The sequence below is a fragment of the Magallana gigas genome, chromosome 8 (assembly GCF_963853765.1).
Source record: "Magallana gigas chromosome 8, xbMagGiga1.1, whole genome shotgun sequence".
Lineage (NCBI taxonomy): Eukaryota > Metazoa > Mollusca > Bivalvia > Ostreida > Ostreidae > Magallana > Magallana gigas.
In genome coordinates this window covers 11,338,725-11,358,324 of record NC_088860.1, presented here as the reverse complement: position 1 = coordinate 11,358,324, position 19,600 = coordinate 11,338,725, and the positions used below count along the sequence as shown (strand labels likewise).

The 19,600-nt window shown below is 34.0% G+C and overlaps 2 protein-coding genes across 3 annotated transcripts; both read left to right on the top strand.

Annotated features, from left to right (window-relative positions):
- Nucleotides 1–1,479: 1,479 nt before the first annotated feature.
- Nucleotides 1,480–11,638, top strand: LOC105328752 (NFX1-type zinc finger-containing protein 1). Of its 2 annotated transcripts, XM_066069126.1 has the most exons (4): nucleotides 1,480–1,564; nucleotides 2,104–2,129; nucleotides 5,284–10,583; nucleotides 10,706–11,638. In XM_066069126.1, exons 2-4 carry the CDS (start codon nucleotides 2,119–2,121, stop codon nucleotides 10,891–10,893), a joined length of 5,499 nt encoding a protein of 1,832 aa, XP_065925198.1. In that variant the 5' UTR covers nucleotides 1,480–1,564; nucleotides 2,104–2,118; the 3' UTR covers nucleotides 10,894–11,638. The 2 variants fall into 2 exon arrangements, with proteins under 2 accessions (XP_065925198.1, XP_065925199.1); XM_066069127.1 differs by lacking the exon at nucleotides 2,104–2,129.
- A 1,856-nt stretch (nucleotides 11,639–13,494) lies between these two features.
- Nucleotides 13,495–19,400, top strand: LOC117690132 (D-beta-hydroxybutyrate dehydrogenase). The gene is made up of 9 exons (XM_034473425.2): nucleotides 13,495–13,639; nucleotides 14,293–14,449; nucleotides 14,539–14,663; nucleotides 14,759–14,881; nucleotides 15,261–15,364; nucleotides 15,600–15,672; nucleotides 18,546–18,610; nucleotides 18,722–18,772; nucleotides 19,036–19,400. The coding sequence occupies exons 2-9, from the start codon at nucleotides 14,295–14,297 to the stop codon at nucleotides 19,126–19,128; spliced, it is 789 nt and encodes a 262-aa protein (XP_034329316.1). The 5' UTR covers nucleotides 13,495–13,639; nucleotides 14,293–14,294; the 3' UTR covers nucleotides 19,129–19,400.
- Nucleotides 19,401–19,600: the final 200 nt, after the last annotated feature.

Here is a 19,600-nt window from a genome sequence, read left to right as displayed (position 1 = left end):
GCAACCCAATGTTTATATTTTCAACCACTCCACACGTGATTGAACACGAATGATAACTCTGTTCTGAATATCATCGTTTAATTTAAAAACCGCTAGATTGTAAAATAAAACATACATTAAAAATGATTTTCATGTTTTAACATAAATCAAAGTAGGATATGATACGAAAAACGATCAGTTCTTGCGTGTTTTGAGAATATTATCCGAACACATTTACTTCCGCTCGAAATTTCACAGGAACTGAACAAATATCGGTGAAGTCTCGTGAACTTTCATTCGAGCACCTCTGAATTTATTATATACTTAGCAACGATAAAGAAAACATCCCGAACACATTCGCAGGGGTGACATAGTCTCGATAAAAACGCGTCTAATACGACAGTCTATGACCAACTTTTCATTTACGAGCAAACCAAAAAATATATAATATTTTTAAAAAGGCATAAAACATATTTCTACATGCAAATTTAATTTTAATTGATAAAAATGAGCATAATATTAATTCTTTAAAACAAAAAACTATCCCGCAGAATCGCAGTTACAATATTTAAATGTGTATCAAATAACGGACCGCCTCTTGGCGGCCCGTAATATCATTTGCATTTCTTACCTGAACTCAAACATTGTAGCTTTCTATGGCATAAATTAATCCAAAAATATCAAGTATAGTCCACATATCGGTTATTTTTCATGTATGTCAACAACGCAAGTTGAATTTGTCCGCCATGTTTACTGACCTTGACCAGTTTTATTTTGGGACAGCCAATGAGAATTCAGGAGCGGATCTTGAACTGAATATAGGATTTCCCCTATTTTAAACAGAATTAACGCGGTAAATATGAATTTTCCATTATATACCATTTCCTTAAATGATGTGTTAGTGATAGAACGAGGTAAGATCGATTATTTACACTAATATTCACGTTATCAAGCCCATCAAAACTCCGGCCGTAAATCTCATAAAATCACGCGAGAACTGGCTGCTAAAAAAGACGGCTGGTAAATGTGTTTTATCTGGGTTTGATTTATATACGGTTAGTTTGTTAAACCTGATTTAAAAATCATTTTATCTAAACGGAAGTCAAGTATAAAATCGATCTTTTCAGACCGAAGTCAGCTGCATTAAAAAAATTAATTTTGCACCATTACGGAGATTCTAATGGAATTGTAGCCCTCTCCAGTAAACATCATATATAAAGAAAAAACGGAGAGGGCTACATTATTGCAGCTAGGTTGGCATTTCATGCCTAATGTATTGCAATATCAAAATGATTGCAATTTATGGACGGGTCGATCTTTTGTAATTTAAGTTAAATTCCCTATATAATTTCATTATGTGTAAATTCATTATGAAGACAAGTGCTATTTGAACATACTTAAATTAATTGTTTAGAGCTTAGAGTATTGACCACACCAATTAATTAAAAATAACGAAAATAGGAATTACAATGAAGCAAAACGAAACAAGAAATATTTATGGAAATTTTCTGTGACGTCATTATAGTGAACAGGGAAATCGGAGGGAAGAATGTTCAAGTTGTATTAAAGTCTCAGCCATGATCAGGTACGTAAGAACATCCTTAAATTTCTACATTAATTGGTTTATGAATTAAAAAGCCAAGGAAAACTGCACATTATTGAAGATAGTTGATGATATAGGCTGAATCAGAGTACCTTGGAATTATATTCTTTTGTTTAAGATTTTGCTCTTTAATACTGTTTAATTAATAACAAAATTAATGACTATAATGTTTAATAACACAATTAATTATGATACATTTATGTATTTATCAATAGCGTAAAACTGATGACATATATTATCAAAACTCATTGTATTATTTTGCATACAAAAATTAAATAATCTGTACATAAAATAAGCATTACATTAGTACTTTTTAGTAACGTGACCATTTTGATTAAATTGAAATAACATTAAAATTCCTATTAATCATTTTCAAAGAAATTGACTTTTGTTTTCTCTTTTGATATGTTTTCCAAGTAAGTTATAACGTAAGTTGTCACTATGGAAGCATCCATGTTTGTTTAAATACGCTAATAACAATAAGCGTTTGACACTTAACCGGTGATTTTTTTTTATTGTAGCGATCGATAAACGTTATGTATGGAAGGTAATGTATACACAGGTTATATAAAGCTAATATATTTATAGATAATTGGTGAATATACGGTATTTGATTATATTTTTTCCCTTTTCCATTTGTCTTATCTTTTAAAATGTCCACAATTATTGATTAATATAAATGCAAAGATGATCAACAGATGTTACGACATTTTAGAGATTCTTAATTAATATATTCTTAGCAGTTTCGTCAGGCACGAGTGATTTTGCGCGCAGTATTTTTTTTTTCAAGTTTCTCTTTGGTCATTGCAACGTTCGTTACAAGATCTTTAGGAGCTAATATCATCCCTAATTTGCCCTCACTATACACTGTGTAATCTATATGCATTCATATATATTTATAATTTTACGTAATACATGTATATGGGCGGCGGAAAGGGTAAAAAAGACGTTGATGCAAAACGGACAACTAATTTTTAAAACAAACTAAAATACGAAACAGACCGACTTAAAACAAATCCAACAGCCTCTTTTGCAAAATTAACAGACAATTCAAAAGAAGATATTAGACTTTTCCTATACATGTATAGATTTAAATTTCTTTATTTTTTGCATTCTCAATCAAAAATTTTGAGGAGCAGTTTGTTCTGTCAACACTTATAGGGGCGTGGTCATGATTTTTGGTCAAATTCAATTTTTTTAAATTTAAAAACCTTAAGGAGTGCATTTCTAGTGATCAAATGAAAATTGATTTTTTTAGTTATTAAGCAAGATACAGGGTTCACGATTCTTTGTCATATAAACAAGGATCGTGTCCTGTTTTTGGTTACATAGGACTTACTAAAGCATTGTAAACATTAAAACATTATAATCTGAAAAAAAAGTTATTTGACAATTTGTTACTTTTGGCGAATGATGAACATTAGTTTTATCAATGCATAGCTGTTTGCAGAGAGCTGTTTGCATTGAAAGAACTATATATGATATGAGTTAAATTTGGCCCCATAATTCTTATAAAGTGTATCGGGTACATTAAAATGTTATATTATTGTTTAGAAGAGTTGATATAAAAAATATTTTTCACCTATTTATTTGCACTCACTTACAGTATATGACGTTAGAAATGACGCTATTTCTATAATTCAATCAAAAAAAGTCAAAAATTCACATTTTCTTATCTTTTTACGAATGGAAAATATAGAGCGTATGTTTGAACAAAGAAAAAAAAATTGTCACTTATTAATCTTGGCTAGATACATTTCTGATTAAAATATTTTGTTTGTTCAAGCATGCGCTCTATGTTTTCTGAAAGAAAAACTGCTTGAAATCAAGCTGTTTTATGCAAAAATGGCGGGAAAAGGTTGTCTTTATGATGTCATATTTCTAAATTGTGGGCGCTTGAATCAAAATGAACATTATGTAAAAATATCACATACATATCTGTACAAAGAAAACAAAGAATTAAAGTAAAATGCATATGACGATGTTCATTTAAGGGGGCCATTTTAGGCCCATATCATAAATAGTGTTTATCATCATGTAATATCTTCTCTCATCTGTCCTCATTAATGGTTGGCAAAAGTAGAATAAGGCTAAGTCATTAAAACATGAGTTTAAAATAATGTACTGAAGCGTTGATTCTTAATAATCAAGTAAAATACCTGTAAAATCTCAAGGCCCCAGAATAGGAGAATTTATTTATTGATGTATTTATTGAAAATAGATTTAAATTGGGACAATTGGATCATAGTTGTGACCCCAACGAGATATTCAAAGTTTAATATAGGAATATCGTTTCGTTTGTTGTTTAAACCATTATAAGTTTAAGGAGGGGTTCCTCACTAAACTTATAATGGATCTCAGAAGAGGAAAGGAACAGTGTGGGTAAAAATCTTTCAAAATATTGTTATTTAGAGCTGCATCGCTACAGTTTTAAATATAATGAAGGGGGATGTGCGGCCATCTTGTAAATTTGAGGAAGAGAATGTAAACCTTTTCAACTTAAATTAGCAAAATTCAAACTTTTTCCTCCACAAATGGTTATAGAGAGGATACCAATGAACCCCGTTCATATTTTTTTTTTTAGATTTTTAAATCCTCAAAATAAGTCTATAGTTGCGCACTGCCACAGCTGTTCTGAGTGATTAAAAAGGCATTTTCTTGTTCTTGTATGCATACTTTTAAAACAAAATGGCATAAAGGACTTCATATAAATTTATTGCTTTTATCTTTTGGCAACATTTTTGGCCAGTTTCGGGCAGAAACAAGCAAGTTTAAGAAATGTTTACATTCTTATCCTCAAATGTACAAAAGGCCGCACATCCCCCGTAAGTATAAAAGAATCTAGAAATAACATTGCCTTCAATATTTGTAATTGACTTTACAAAGCGGTTTTGATTAGAGTTACCTGCTTTGATCAGAGTTATCACATACCATATAGAATATTTTCTATGATTCTAATTACCAAGACAGGTAACTCCTGCTTATTGAAGCATTGTCTTTGTATATAACTTAACATTATTTTCATATACTAGTATACAAAACAGAATTATATTTTAAAGTGGCACGGTGACTTAAAATAGATGTTTTACTTTTTGAATATGACAACGGAAATAAAAAGAGCTACTTGAAATTTCATCATATGGAAGGTTTCACGCACCATGAGCCATCACCTATCAATTTACAAGTAATTAAAACTTATCCGAAATGCACATGTTAACAATCCGAGTTGTTTAGGACATTGGCTTAGTGTCACATGATTGCCATTTCTGTCTAAAAATAGCTACATTTGGTTTGACAAACTGAAAAAAGAATTTGAGTTTGAAGCTATTCGATGGCTGTGGTAAGGAATATGCATTAAAAAAGAATGCATCTTAATAAATATATAGTTCTTGAAAACATCATGTTTCAATGAGAGGTTTCTGGCTCATGATGTATGCCACGCAGCAGTGTTTACATTCCCCTGCGCTTGCGTGGCTATGAAGCGGAAGAAATACTCGTTATTTATGTGTTTGCCCAACGCTTAATTCTACTTTTCTCCTTTAACATGTAATTGATTTATATACTTTTGATTACCGTGAAAGTTGTAATATAAAATATGTGGAAATCGTATAAAAATTCGATATTTGCTAAATCATTGGTTTGTGCGTCACCATGTCCCTTTAAGTAACGGTATTAATAAGAGTTTATTATTTCTTTTTTAGACGAGAAGGAAGATGGGGATCTGGCGGTCGAGGACGTAGACCCGGGGGAGCAACAGCGAAAATTGAGGGGCGCCCAATGGGTTCCTGGAAGCTGAGATGTGGGTTTCGTCGCCTGCAAGAACTAAAAACAAAACACGCAAATGAGGTTTTAACGACTTTGAGTTCACCAGAAACTCGATTCAAAGAAGCCCTTGAAGACGAAAGTCACGATTCAAACATGACGGCTTTGATTCTTAGATGTATCGCAAAAGCATTGGAATGCGAATCACAACGCCAAGGCACCATAATACTTTTAACTACAATAGAAAATTCACGTTTTCCTAAATGTAATCTATTGGAATTTTTGCATGGCATAGTTGAAAATGACTATGAAATAATGGAATACCAGGAATCCGTTGAGGATGCTATAACGTTGTTTATCGCCTTAGGTCAAAATCTGCCACACAGTTCAACTCTTTTTGGACTTTTTGTTACCATTGAACTCGTTATAAACAAATTAAAAAGTCGCCAATTGCTAGATAGAAGTTTAGAACAAGAATTTAAAACATGCAAGGAAATCAAGGAGGGAATTATGAAACAAAAACCAAGAAAGCAAAATCGTGAACGGAGAATGGAGAGAGATGACGAACGGGAGCCAGACAATGATTTCAGAGATATCAATGTGTTTCCACAGAGCGTCGATGTGGCAGCAGGAGTGGACCACAATCCCTTTCTTCGACGAAATAAAGAAAAAGGAGGGTACAGGGACCTGGACCACTACTTAGACATACAATTTCGTCTTCTGAGAGAGGATTTCATTAGTCCTTTGCGCGATGGTATTCAGGAATATATTGAAGCCTTGAACAACACTGGCCAAGTCAAACGCCTGCAGGATCTGAGAATATACAAGAATGTACAGATCATATCACCTATATGTGACAAATCTGGACTATCCTATAGGATCTGCTTTGATGTCGATAATCTGAAGTTTGTGCGTTGGGAGTCAAGCAAGCGCCTAATATTTGGATCACTTGTTTGCTTGTCGAGAGATGGCTTTCGCACAATGCTATTTGCGAGCGTTTCAAACAGGGAAGTAAAGCTTATATCAAACGGAATTGTGGACTTGAAATTTGAAAAAACACATGAAGAAATGGCAGCCCTCCCAAGAGATGCACGGTTTGTTATGGCAGAGACCACGGCTTACTTTGAAGCATATAAACACGTGTTGCATGGACTTCAAAACATGCGCCGAATTCCATTTGAGAAATATATTGTCAGGTGTGAAACAGATGTAATAAAACCCCCTAGGTACTTGCTAAGAAGGAACATTACCTATGACCTCCGTCCTCTTGTGGACGATGATATTGTCTTGCAGGGAGAGAAAAAGCTAAGAAAAGTGGGCATTTCGATTTCGCATGAACCCAACTATAATTTCAGTCCATTGTCTGCTAAATGTGCAAATATCAGGATTATGGATTTTGAAAAATGGCCCTCTGCAACACAGCTCAATCTTGATGGCTCACAGTACAAGGCGGTACAGAGGGCTCTCACAAATGAGTTCGTTATAACCCAGGGTCCGCCTGGAACCGGAAAAACGTATATTGGACTGAAAATTGTCAGGGCTTTGCTACACAACTACAAAGTTTGGAACACTAATTTGAATGGTGCTGTTGAACATAAACCGATGTTGATTGTCTGCTACACGAATCATGCTCTTGACCAATTTTTAGAAGGTATAATAGAATGTTACAATGGTGACATTTTGCGCGTCGGAGGTCGAAGCAGTAGTGAGGTGCTAAAACAATATAACATTAGTACCTATCGCATGAAGATGAGGCAATCAAAAGAAATCGATAGACATATATCAAGAGAGGCTCGACGAATCAATTGGGCGCTTAAACAAATTAGAGAAGTCATCAACGATACTGCACAGAAAATAGAATTTGCGGAAAGGGAGATCATTCATGAAGATTATTTACAACCTTTTATGGGAAATTATTATAATGAACTTGTTCAAGGTGTTGAGCATTACGTGCAAATTCAAAATCCGAAAATATCTCTAAAGAGAATAAAAAAATCATCGGCCATAGTTGAATGGCTAGGTTATGGAACAATTTTGCAAATTGAACATGGAGTTGTCGAATTTCCCCTAGAACAAATAAGACGAGATGTCGATGAAGACGGGGACCTTATTGATGAGTTACCTGGTGAGCAAGTCGAACAAGTTGACGTCGTAGACGATGTTGATCGAATGGTTGAAATGAGACAAATTGACGATGAAGATGATATTGATTTGGATTTTCCTGACAATCATGGACTCCCAGTAGATCTCGAAAGAACATTCTCAAGAGTTCAAATCAAAGCAAAGGCAGTTGCACTCAATGTTTCGGAATTTGAAAATGCAGACGATCAAGGGGAGGGTTGGCAAATTGACAGAAAGCAGAAAAAAAAGATGAAAGTTAAATTACGAAAGGAACTGAGATCTACAAATCGTATGACGGAACAGGAGTTTTTAAACCTCCAAAGAATGGAATACGACATATGGGGATTGACTGAAAAAGATAAATGGCGTCTATATCGTTATTGGACTCATAAATTTTGTTGTTCATATAGAGACCAGATTCGTGGTAAAGAAGCTGAGTATGAACAAAGTGCGACTCGTCTAAGAGAGATTCAGATGCAGGAGGATCAACAGATCATGCGTTTGGCAACAGTGATTGGAATGACGACAACAGGTGCTGCAAGATATCAGTCTGTGCTCCAAGAAATTGGTCCGAAAGTAGTAGTTGTAGAGGAGGCAGCAGAGGTATTAGAAGCGCACATCCTCACAACGTTGAGTCAAGATTGTGAACATTTGATTTTGATAGGTGATCACAAACAGCTAAAACCTAACCCAACTGTATACAGACTAGCAAAAGACTACAATCTTGATGTATCCATGTTCGAGAGAATGGTGAAAAATGGAATGGAGTGTGATTGTTTAAAATACCAGCATAGAATGCGACCCGAAATCTCGAAGATGATGAGAATTATCTACCCAGAATTGGAAGATCACGAGATTGTAAGAAGATATCCAGATATAAAGGGAATTTCTCATAACTTTTTCTTTATTCATCACGACTATCTAGAGAGTAACGAAGTGGAGCAGAAAAGTCACTCAAACCTTTATGAGGCCGAATACATTGTTGCTCTTTGTCGGTATTTAAAATTGCAAGGGTATAAAGCAGAGCAAATCACAATTCTAACACTATATTCTGGTCAACTTTTTCAACTGAAGAAGCTTATGCCAAAAAACGAATTTTGTGGAACCAAAATTACAGTCGTTGACAATTTTCAGGGAGAAGAAAACGACATTATCTTACTGTCGCTTGTAAGAAGTAACGATGAAGGAAGAATAGGTTTCCTAAAAATTGAAAACCGAGTGTGTGTGTCTCTCTCGCGTGCTAAGCATGGGTTTTATGTCATTGGAAATTTTAACCTGATGTCGGATAATAGCGATTTATGGAGAAAAGTTGTCAAACATGCTAAACAAGAAAATTTATTTGCAGAGGGATTACAGCTTTACTGTCAAAATCATCCAAACGATGATGGAATATATGCAACTATGCCGGAAGATTTCAAAAAAGCCCCCGAGGGGGGATGCATGAAACCCTGCGAATACAGATTACCTTGTGGACATACTTGTTCTCTTGTTTGTCACGTAATTGATCCCGGTCACAAAAAAGCTAAATGTCGGAAACCCTGTCAGAAACGCATCTGTGACAATAAAGACCACAGGTGTGATAAAATGTGCTATCAGCAGTGTGGTGAATGTTTAACACCTGTCGCAAAAACGCTGCCATGTAGACATACGCAACAAGTGCCTTGCTCAACTCAACCACACGAAGTTAAATGTATGGGGAAATGTACAAAATACCTTCCGTGTGGCCATGCATGTCAGAATATATGTGGAGAACGTCACACCGAGATTTGTAAGCAACCAGTAAGAAGAAAATTCAAATGTGGTCATGTTGGAAACATACTTTGTTTTAACGTAGATTCAGCATTTTGCACCTACCCTTGCGGTAAAGAATTATCCTGCGAACATCAATGTAGAGGTACTTGTGGAGAGTGTTTCAATGGTAAACTTCATGTTGGATGTAAAGAGAGATGTAACAGAACTCTTGTTTGTGGTCATATTTGTCCAAATAATTGTTCAAAATGTCCATCCTGCAAGAAACCATGTGAAAATCGTTGTATACACAGCAGGTGTATGCGGTCCTGTGGAGAACCTTGCATTCAGTGTGTTGAAAAATGTAATTGGGCATGCAGGCATTATATGTGTACAAAGAGATGTTTTGAGCCATGCAATCGTCCTCGATGTAACAAACCTTGCCTAAAGCTATTGAAATGTAACCACAGATGCATTGGACTCTGTGGGGAACCGTGTCCGAAAAAATGTCGTATATGTAACCGGGACGATGTAAAGGAAATTTTCTTTGGAACTGAGGAGGAAGATAATGCACGATTCGTGGAGCTAGAAGATTGTGGTCATGTATTTGAAGTAACAGGTTTAGATCATTACATTGACAATTTTGGTAAAGGAGATGGAAAAGATGTCTCCGTTAAATTAATCGAATGCCCCAGATGTAAAACGCCGATTCGCCAAAACTTAAGATACGGAAATGATGTGAAAAAAACTGTTTTGGATATAGAAAATGTAAAGAAAAAAATAATCGGAGACCGACAGCGAATAAAAAAAATGCGATATGAAATTCCCGATCAAATCAGAACTCTATCGAGTAAGAATCAATCTGATGCAAAAGCTATTAGAAAGGTATTTGATATGTTGTTTGAAACAATTGTAGATGAAAATACACTCGTGGCAATGACAAACCAAATCGAGTTTTTGAAAGCGATCAATAAGATTGAAGAGGATTGGGGACAGAAAATGCGTAACAAAGATAAATGTCTCGAAGACCTGAAATTATTCAGAAAGTGGATTATTGTCCCAAGAAAATATTTCACTGAACAGGAATTGGCAGATGCAGAGGATGAAATTGTTCGTCTTCAATTTTTTCGTCGCTATATCGTATGCATTGACAGACTTGAATCACGTGGCGTTCAAACTGTTACCAAATTTGAAAACCTGAAGAAAGTTGAAAATATGCTTACTAAAGGGAAAAAGTTGAATGATGACGAAAAGGAATACTTGAAGAATGTGTTAGCAGCTTTAGAAAAGAATTTCCCTGCAAGTGGACTTGGTGTATCCGAAGAAGAAAGAATTGAAATTGTTAGAGCAATGCCAGAGAGTAAAGGACGTTGGTTTAAATGCCCAAATGGTAAGTCAGAGAGAGAGAGAGAGAGAGAGAGAGAGAGAGAGAGAGAGAGAGAGAGCGAGATTATTTTTTAATACGCAGAAAAAATTCGAACAATGATTATTAACTTAAGATTATTATTTCAGGTCATGTATATATGATAGGGGATTGTGGAGGAGCTACGGTGGAGAGTAAGTGTCCAGAATGTAGTGCTACAATAGGTGGGTCGAGCCATCGGCTGCGGGATGATAACCAGTTTGCTGGAGAAATGGACGGAGCCCGGTATCCAGCTTGGTCTGAGCAGGCAAATCTGCTTAATTATGAAAGAATTTAATCCAAAATTAAATGACCTTTTTCCTACATTATCTTTTCCACGACCTTATTTTAGACATTGATATACGAGTACAATGTTTAAATAGTATATGTAGTATGGTACTCTTGTAGATCACATTTACGGTGCTAGTGGCACCGATGATACTGGTATCATGTTAATAATCACATATGTTTTTTCTTCACAAAGTCACTGCGTTCTTTTACATTTTGCCTTACTTGTTGTTCTTTAATACATTTCTCAGCGCAAAGATTTTGAAAAAAAATTTTCATCTGTGTTTTTTTTTTTCTTAAGTATTCTCAAATTGACAAATTTTAACATTTAGGCGTTAAGACAAAATTGGATTGGCGCAGTAAATGAAATGAGAGCATAAACTCGCATAAATTAAATTCTTTAAGCTATATGTTTTAATGTTGTTTTATATCAAATATGAACAAATCTGTGTCCAAAGGTACCTCTGGAGTTTTCAGTATTGTTTGTTGTGGATTTTTATTTGTTTTTTATATATTCATATTTGATGAGACTCTTTAGTTATTTTTTTTTGTACGACGTTCATCTACGTCAATAATATGAATGAAGTCCAACATGTGCTGATGCGGATTTTTTTCAGAGGTGTGTAGTAGCCTGACGGGTAAAATTGTATGCCGGGGCGGGTATTGCAAGATACCGGTCTTTTTGAAAACATATAAATGACATATAGAGAATTCCATATTTAGCAACATAGCATTTTATCCATAATCTAGATCATTGTTAAAGCTATACACGCTATAACTTACGTCAATTTTGAATGACAGTGAAAACGCATGTGTTTGTCTACTTATAAAAGTTATCCTTAATCTGTAAATTACAATGGTGAATTCCATCTAGTTACAAAGATATAGATTTTTAATTGTTTGTTTTCCTGCCAGGAAAATATACCTTTTCATGAATATTGATGAAGGAAGAGCAAACCGACCTCACTGCGCATGTCCGCGGAGAACTAGGTGGTCGTTATTGTTTGCCTAATTAAATATCCAACTTGATTGTTGATATGCTTAACAGTTGTTTATTTGAAATACATACATGTATAATGAGTAAAATACGTTTGTCATTCACGATATCCTTACTTCTGCATTAACACTTATAGGATCTATAAATAGCACATAGGGGAAAAACACAGGTCTACGTCATTTTTTGAAAGGAAGTATTCATATCTACTCACAGGCTTGTATTTTTTTCTTTTGTTTGTACTCGTATATCGGACAAATTTATGCTTTACTGAAAATATCCTTTCCTTTGTGAAACTATCACAATTATGAAGATGTTGACCCTTCACCAGTTTTGGTATGATAGACTAAATTTAGCTGTCGATATCACGTGATAGATTGATATTCACGAAGAGGCATTACTTTCCTGGCAGGAAAATAAATATTTTTTATTGTTTAATATTTGATATATTTGTTACGTGATCGAATTGAGCATTATAATTAACAGCATAAAGGTAACTTTCATTAGTAATCAAACACATACACTTTCCCCTTTATTCAAAATTGACGCAAATTATAGCGTGTATAGCTTTAAGGTTATATGGGACATCTGCCGATATTAATGTTGACTAACGTACATTAAAATTAGAATACAATGTACTTTCACCGGTTTAGAATTTTTAAATTTTACAATATTTAACCAAAAAAAAAAAACGTTTAAAATTTTTTTTACATGTCCAAAATTTTACATATATTTTATTAATCATGCTCTCTATTAAATACTTAGAATTTAAATGAATTCCTTTTATAAAGCTGGCGTTGTAATTCGTCACATTAATATCAGTAATATTTATGATTAATGTGCAGTTTGAATTTTTTTGGGGGGTATTTTGAAATAAAATTTGGAGGTATATGTATATTTATTCTTTGCGATATATATAAAATTTTAAAAAGACTGAAAATCGTTACTTAATACGGCTTATGCATAAAACTATTTTTCAGTTTTTATAAGTGAACGTAAAATTATCAGATGATATGAATCTTTATTTTATGTCTATATATTATTCAATAAACGCACATATTGACTTATCCATGTTTTGCTTTTGTGATCAAGCATTTCTCAAACTTAAAGTAAACATTCAGTCCATTTAAAATATAAGGATTTAATCAGGCTAGAAAAAAATCCCTCGAAACGATATATACTTCATCATATGCGTATCACGTGGTCTGTCACACTGTGAATATTTGCTGCAGTTAACAGGCACGTAGTATCGGTGGTGGGCCACTTTTTGTGGAAATAAACAATTTTCTTTAACATGCAAAAATTGAAGTTTTCAGGAAGTCCCCCCCCCAATATTTGGAATATTAGAAAAAAATATGGAAAAAAATAATAAAATGAACCATTATCAAAAGATGGTTTAGTTATTATGCCTACCATCCCCGGTTAAGGATGTTGAAGATTAGGGAAAAAGAATTTTTAGAAATATTTGTGAAATCGCTTGTCACAATGCTGACTTACCCTCCCCACCCCCCTGTTTGGAGATTTTATTTATCTGCTTTAGCTTGTTTGGTAAGTCCCCCCCCCCATACCCTTTAAAAACGATGCTACGTGCGTGTTTAAAATAATGTGAAAAATGATCATTGATAATTTTTCCATAGTTCTCGTACAATTTGCAAATAAGCGCACGTTTCTTCATTCCGTCGAATTCCACGATCACTAGCGGCCCTAACACGTACATGTAATTTGATTTGAGAAACTCGGAACAGGGCAGCCATACACTACGGTAAGTGGAGAAATACAGAGATCTCTGTCACATTCATCTAAAAAAAGAAATTTTTCTAGTGGCTATGTAAAAATGCAACTTTACGATGCATTTTTTCAAAGTGCGATATTCAGAAATATACTCTATTATTTAATCCTCTGTTTGGAAGGCATTGTAGGTTTCAAGATTGAGGACGACTTTGTTTATTTATCTACGGAGGGCTTTTCCTGTCATAATATTAATGAAACATTGCGACTCCTAAAAAACATAAAAATCCATAAAATGTATAAAAAACTAATTTTAGAGCTCAGTCAGTCTATTTTCAACAATAAAAATACATTGGGTTTTTTTTTGCTCTTAACAAAATATAATTTCAACAGTTTTACTGTAAAAGTACTTTTGGTTTATATAGTATATATTAGTATAAAAGTATATATTTTTTCTTCCAAGAATCACCAAAATAGCAGTGCAAACCAGCTTTTATCCGTCCTTTATATATTATATTGTGTGAGAAACTACCGGTTAACATGTACAATTTTCGAGTAGCAGCTTTCAAACCAAAAGCAGACTTCATAAGTACATTGAAAGTAAATTGTCCTCAAAAGTAGTGAATATGTACTTGTAAATCATACTGCAGACATTGGAACTAAGTCAAAATAACTGTAATGTTTTAGTTATGGATTTAAGCGGTAAAGTCGCCTTAGTGACGGGTTCAACAAGTGGGATAGGACTTGGCATTGCTCGGAGTCTGGCAAAGAAAGGATGTGCTTTGATTTTGACTGGACTGGGGGATCAAACGACCATTGATGAATTGGTGAAGGAATTCAAAGTGTAAGTGTCTTGTCTTAGAAGTAAAAGCAATATAATATAAAAAATGATCATCATCTCTACATTTTGACCTTAGTTACATGTGTTGACAGATCATGCAATGGAAATGCTTCCTTTGTACCATGTGATCTAAGATCACGTGATTCGGTTCATCAGATGTGCAAAGAAATATCTAAACTACACCATAATGGAGTCGATATTTTAGTTAACAATGCTGGTATGTTTAGCATCACGTTTTTTTAAAAGATCTTGACATTTTACAACAGTTAAATAAAATTGTGATGACATCCGATTGTAGTGGTTTCATTGTAGGGATAAATCATGTAAGTCCAATCGACGAATACCCGGATGAAAAATGGGATGTAATGATTAGCATAATGCTAACTTCTCCGTTTGATCTTATCAAATATTTCATTCCTAGCATGAAACAGAAAGGTTAGTCTAGTTTAGTAGTCCGGCTATGCCCTAAGGACAAATATTTATTCATATTTGATAACTGTATCATATATGAATATATAAATAGTGAAATAAATGTATATTTCGTAGGAGAGTCTATTCGATATGCTGTTATTTTGTTCCCACAAAAGTAAGACAAAGTTTGGTAAAAATGTTAATCGGTCACAAATGAAGAGAAGCTCTCATCTCGATCATACTAAATCAAAACAAACTTTAAATTATTCAGGTTTTAGAATAAGTTAGAGGAATAGGCATGATGTCAATCATCTTAATTATTCCAAAAACCTCTTTTAATTCCAATTTACAAAACGCTCATGTTAAATTTTTTCACGTGTGAATTGACGTTTGTAATTCTCAGGATGGGGCCGAATAATCAACATATCCTCCATGATGGGTTTGATCAGCCAGCCGGGAAAAGCTGTGTACAGTGCTGCTAAATCGGGAATCATCGGGTTGTCCAGGGTTGGTTTTTTTTAGATATTGAATTTAGTATTTTCTTGTACACTACATCAATTTATACATTGAAAATAATCTGTTCGCATTCGGGTGTATCTACTTTATCTCCATATACACACTTATATTCCGGATTAAGAAATTAACTCCAAAAACCAACATAGTCCTGTAACTGTTTCATTAACATTTATCACACGAGTAGAAGAACAATTGTTGTAATGTTATTCTTGATTATTTGTTACAGGGCGTGGCTTTGGAGGGAGCCCCCTTTGGAGTAACGTGTAATGCAATTTGTCCTGGATTCGCCTACACCGCTGGTATTTACCTTACTCTGTTTTAAGTAAATACATGTACCATGTTTGTCGATCATTTATTTCAAAGACAATTACTTTATACCTTAAGTGAAAAACTGCAAAGTCTTATTGAATAAAAATTGTAAAGATAACTTTAACATTATGATAATTTCCAGCTCAAATTAGATTGCAAAGGTCTACATTCACAGCTCATTATTTTTTAATTCCGTTGAAAGCAAGACTACTTTAAACAATGTTACAGACTCACTCTTGCAAAGATCTTATACTAGACATGTATTCCTTTTTAGCTCACCTGAGCTGAAAGCTCAAGTGAGCTTTTCTAATCACCTTTTGTCCGTCGTCCGTCCGTCCGTCTGTCTGTCCGTCCGTCCGTCTGTAAACTTTTCACATTTTAAACTTTTTCTCTAAAACCACTTCGCCAATTTCAACCAAATTTGGCACAAAGCATCCCTATAGAAAGGTGATTATAAATTGCAGAAATAAAAGACCTATCTTTATTTTAAACGGAGAAAACCTCGAAACTTTAGAAAAAGGGGGGTGCATTTAAAAAAATCTTCTTCTCAAGAAGTATTGAGTCAAATTCAATGTAATTTTGCAAAAATAATCCTTATGGAAAGGAAAACATAAATTGCAAAAATTATTGGCGAACTCTGTTTCAATTTTGAGTAATTAACGAAAATAAAAATAAAGAGATAATCGCTGTCAATCAGTTTATAACTTCGGGTTCGATATTCCATATCGAAAACGAAAGTTCATTGTGTAAGGCAGCCAAGTTTGAATGTTGACGCATGGCAAACGGGTCAAACTGACAAAGATGTATTTGCTTGTTGTGCGACAGTTTACATGCGAAGGGATACTTGAAACGTGCTAAATATATTTGTGCCAATTTCGTGAAGTCAATTGAGATTCAATCTTTCGATGCGTGGACCTTTTCACTCATGACAGTGGTTTTACGTTGTTTTGAATTTCGTTTATGCTCTTTAACTTGTGAGGAAATATTGCCTGTATTTTGGGATTTTTATGTATCGAATCAAATATAGACTTCGGTAAATCAGACAGTTAATATTTTACCTGCGCAAAATTAGCATAATCTGATGCACTAACAGCATATCATATTATAAATATTATACATTTTATTGGTAATTCGGTACGATCTCTACGTTACGGTTGATTATAATGCAACGTGTTTTGTTAAGATGCTCTGCATTTTCAGTCTAAACGGAGATTGAACTGAGGCCATGCTTTTGTTCATTCTGAATAGGAAATACCAAATTTAAAAATCTTAAGTTGAATGAAATTAACTCTTGTGAACAAAAAATTGACTCAAACCAAGCAGAATTGTGAGTTCTGTATCTTGCTTATAATTCTACGATTGACGCTGAAATTTTGATTTATCACTAGAAATGTCTCAATTAACGTTAAATACTTGTACAGAAAAATTAAAAGGATGATATGCTATAACAACTTTTTGGGGCCCCCTTCTTATACGATGAATCTACACCAACTTTGATGGTTTTTTCAGACACAATTAAATTAAAACGACCTCTTTAAAACAGTTTAAAACATAACTCTTACGGGATAAATCTATTATTGCTATTCTTAAGAAAAAATTACAGTGGAAAATCATCTTGATTTGTAGCCCTTTTTTAACGTTGATCTTGAATAAAGATGAAAATAAAGTGTGGGCCTTAGTAAAATAGAGCGATATGCCTGTCAGTACATTTCAGTCTGAGGCTCATTGAGGGGGGGGGGGGTTAGACCTTATCAGAAATCTTGACAAGCAAAAAAAAAAAAGATTTTGAGTATGGCTATGTCTAACTTTGCATAAAAAATACATTTAATAGCTCTTTAACATATTACATGACAACATTTTTCATTCGAGTGTATTCATCGATCAAGTGAGTAAGGTTATAAAACGTAGCACGAGTTCACGCCTGGTAAACAACAATTGTTTATAATGTGGAAGACCAATTAAATATTTGAATGTTTTTAATTTGAGCACCTTGGGGTATAATTTTCCTCTTCATATATGATTTGATCGTTTTTTAAAGTGAGGGGGCAGAACTAAAATAAAGAGAATTGGAAGTTAAGAGTGTACCCCTACCAAAATTTTGTATCTTGCATAGGATCTTATTTTTGGTAAAAATGGTATTTCATAAGGGTATAATGTCATAGATTAAGTGTAGGAAAATAAGTGTAAACTTTAGATACAGTTTATTTTATGGTATTCTTTTTTTGTTTTTCTACCGAGGGGCCATATGGCACAATATCCTTTAAACATCCATATAAAGCCATTGTTGCTCAGGTGAGCGATGTGGCCCCATGGGCCTCTTGTTATCATACTTCTTTAGCTTGCTTGACAAGTTCTTTGTCTGTTTTTTTTTATGATTTATAAAAAAAATAGGATAAGATAAACTCCAATTTACCAGGAAATGAACTTGTGGACGGAGCATGTACACGAATTAAGAAACCAAATAAGATCGGATCAGTGCATGTGCTTCACATCCGGCAGTATTGTTCATCTGGGGCTCATCAAAATTCTAAGTAGTCCCCCCTGAACACTTATCATACAGAGACAGTATAAATTTAGTCCTCGAGTAAATTGGTAGACTGTCAACTATTTGCGTAATTAAAGAAAATATTCAACCGATAACCCTTACTCTAAGCATTGGCTTTTCTTTGATGGCGGGTTAACGTAATTTCTACGCACTTTGGAATTGTTCCACAAAACCATCACGATTGTTTGTAAAAACACGTTTACGTGAATTGAATATTAGAAAATGTACATGCGACTAATAAATGGGGCGGACGTGATTTAGTTTGGACGATTAATGAAAAAGCGTCCATGTATTAAATCACGTTCTTCTTTGTTCCAGTCACAGATCCACAGGTGCGCGCTTTTCAAGAGAAAGAGGGTCTAGCCACATTTGATGAAGCAAAGGTAACATACTGATTGTTGAGGTAGCTTTCTTAATGTTGTCCTGTAACTATTTTGTACGTTATATGTTCCCGTTGAGTTTAGTTATAAATACGGTACTGTATTACTTTCCAGGAGAAGTTCTTTTCCAGAGCTCCAACTGGAAAACCTGTGGAAGTTGGACAGGTAATTTCAAGTACAAAATATATCAGTATCTATAATGTAATGTACCGCTGTGAATAGTGAAAGTTTTGTAACATATGAGCAAGGGTTGTCTTTTATTATAATAATATAGCATTGAAATTTAATATAAATCGTTTAACTGAAAACAAACAACTACAGAAATGTTTAAATAAACTAAGGTTGACTGATTCTTGAATGACTAATTGGTTGAATGTTTAATCGATTGACTGATTGATTGATTGATGGATTGATTGATTAATTTGTAGATAAGTGACTTAGTGGTGTTTCTGTGTTCCTCTGGCGCTGACAGTATGACGGGGTCACCCATTGTTATAGATGGAGGCTTCACTGTGCAGTAAGCAACAATCACGCCAGCAGATTATAATCGACGGCCCTGATCAAACATTTCTTGCTTTTCGTGAATTGATATATTGATATATTATTTTCAGTATGTTTTTCAGTATATTTATAAATTTTACCTCTGACAAGAATTTTTGTAAAGTATGATTCTTCAGTTTGCCATGCCGATACTCATACGACTTGGGGATTATAAAATGAGCACTTCGGCTTTATACCGCTGTTGATAATTAGTTGTCAGATTTTTAAAAAATAAAATACTGATTTTTTAAAATCGTTTTTTATTGTTCATTAATGAAAATAGTTGTCAAAATAGCAAAATTCGCCCGTGGTGTAGAAAATGAGAAAAAAAAGCATAACAACAACGACAAGAGGGAAATTAATTCATATGATGGTGATCACCCTATTTATCACCATGTGTACTTGTATTCCCATTATGCTTTTATTTATGCTCTTAGTCATTTATTACACATT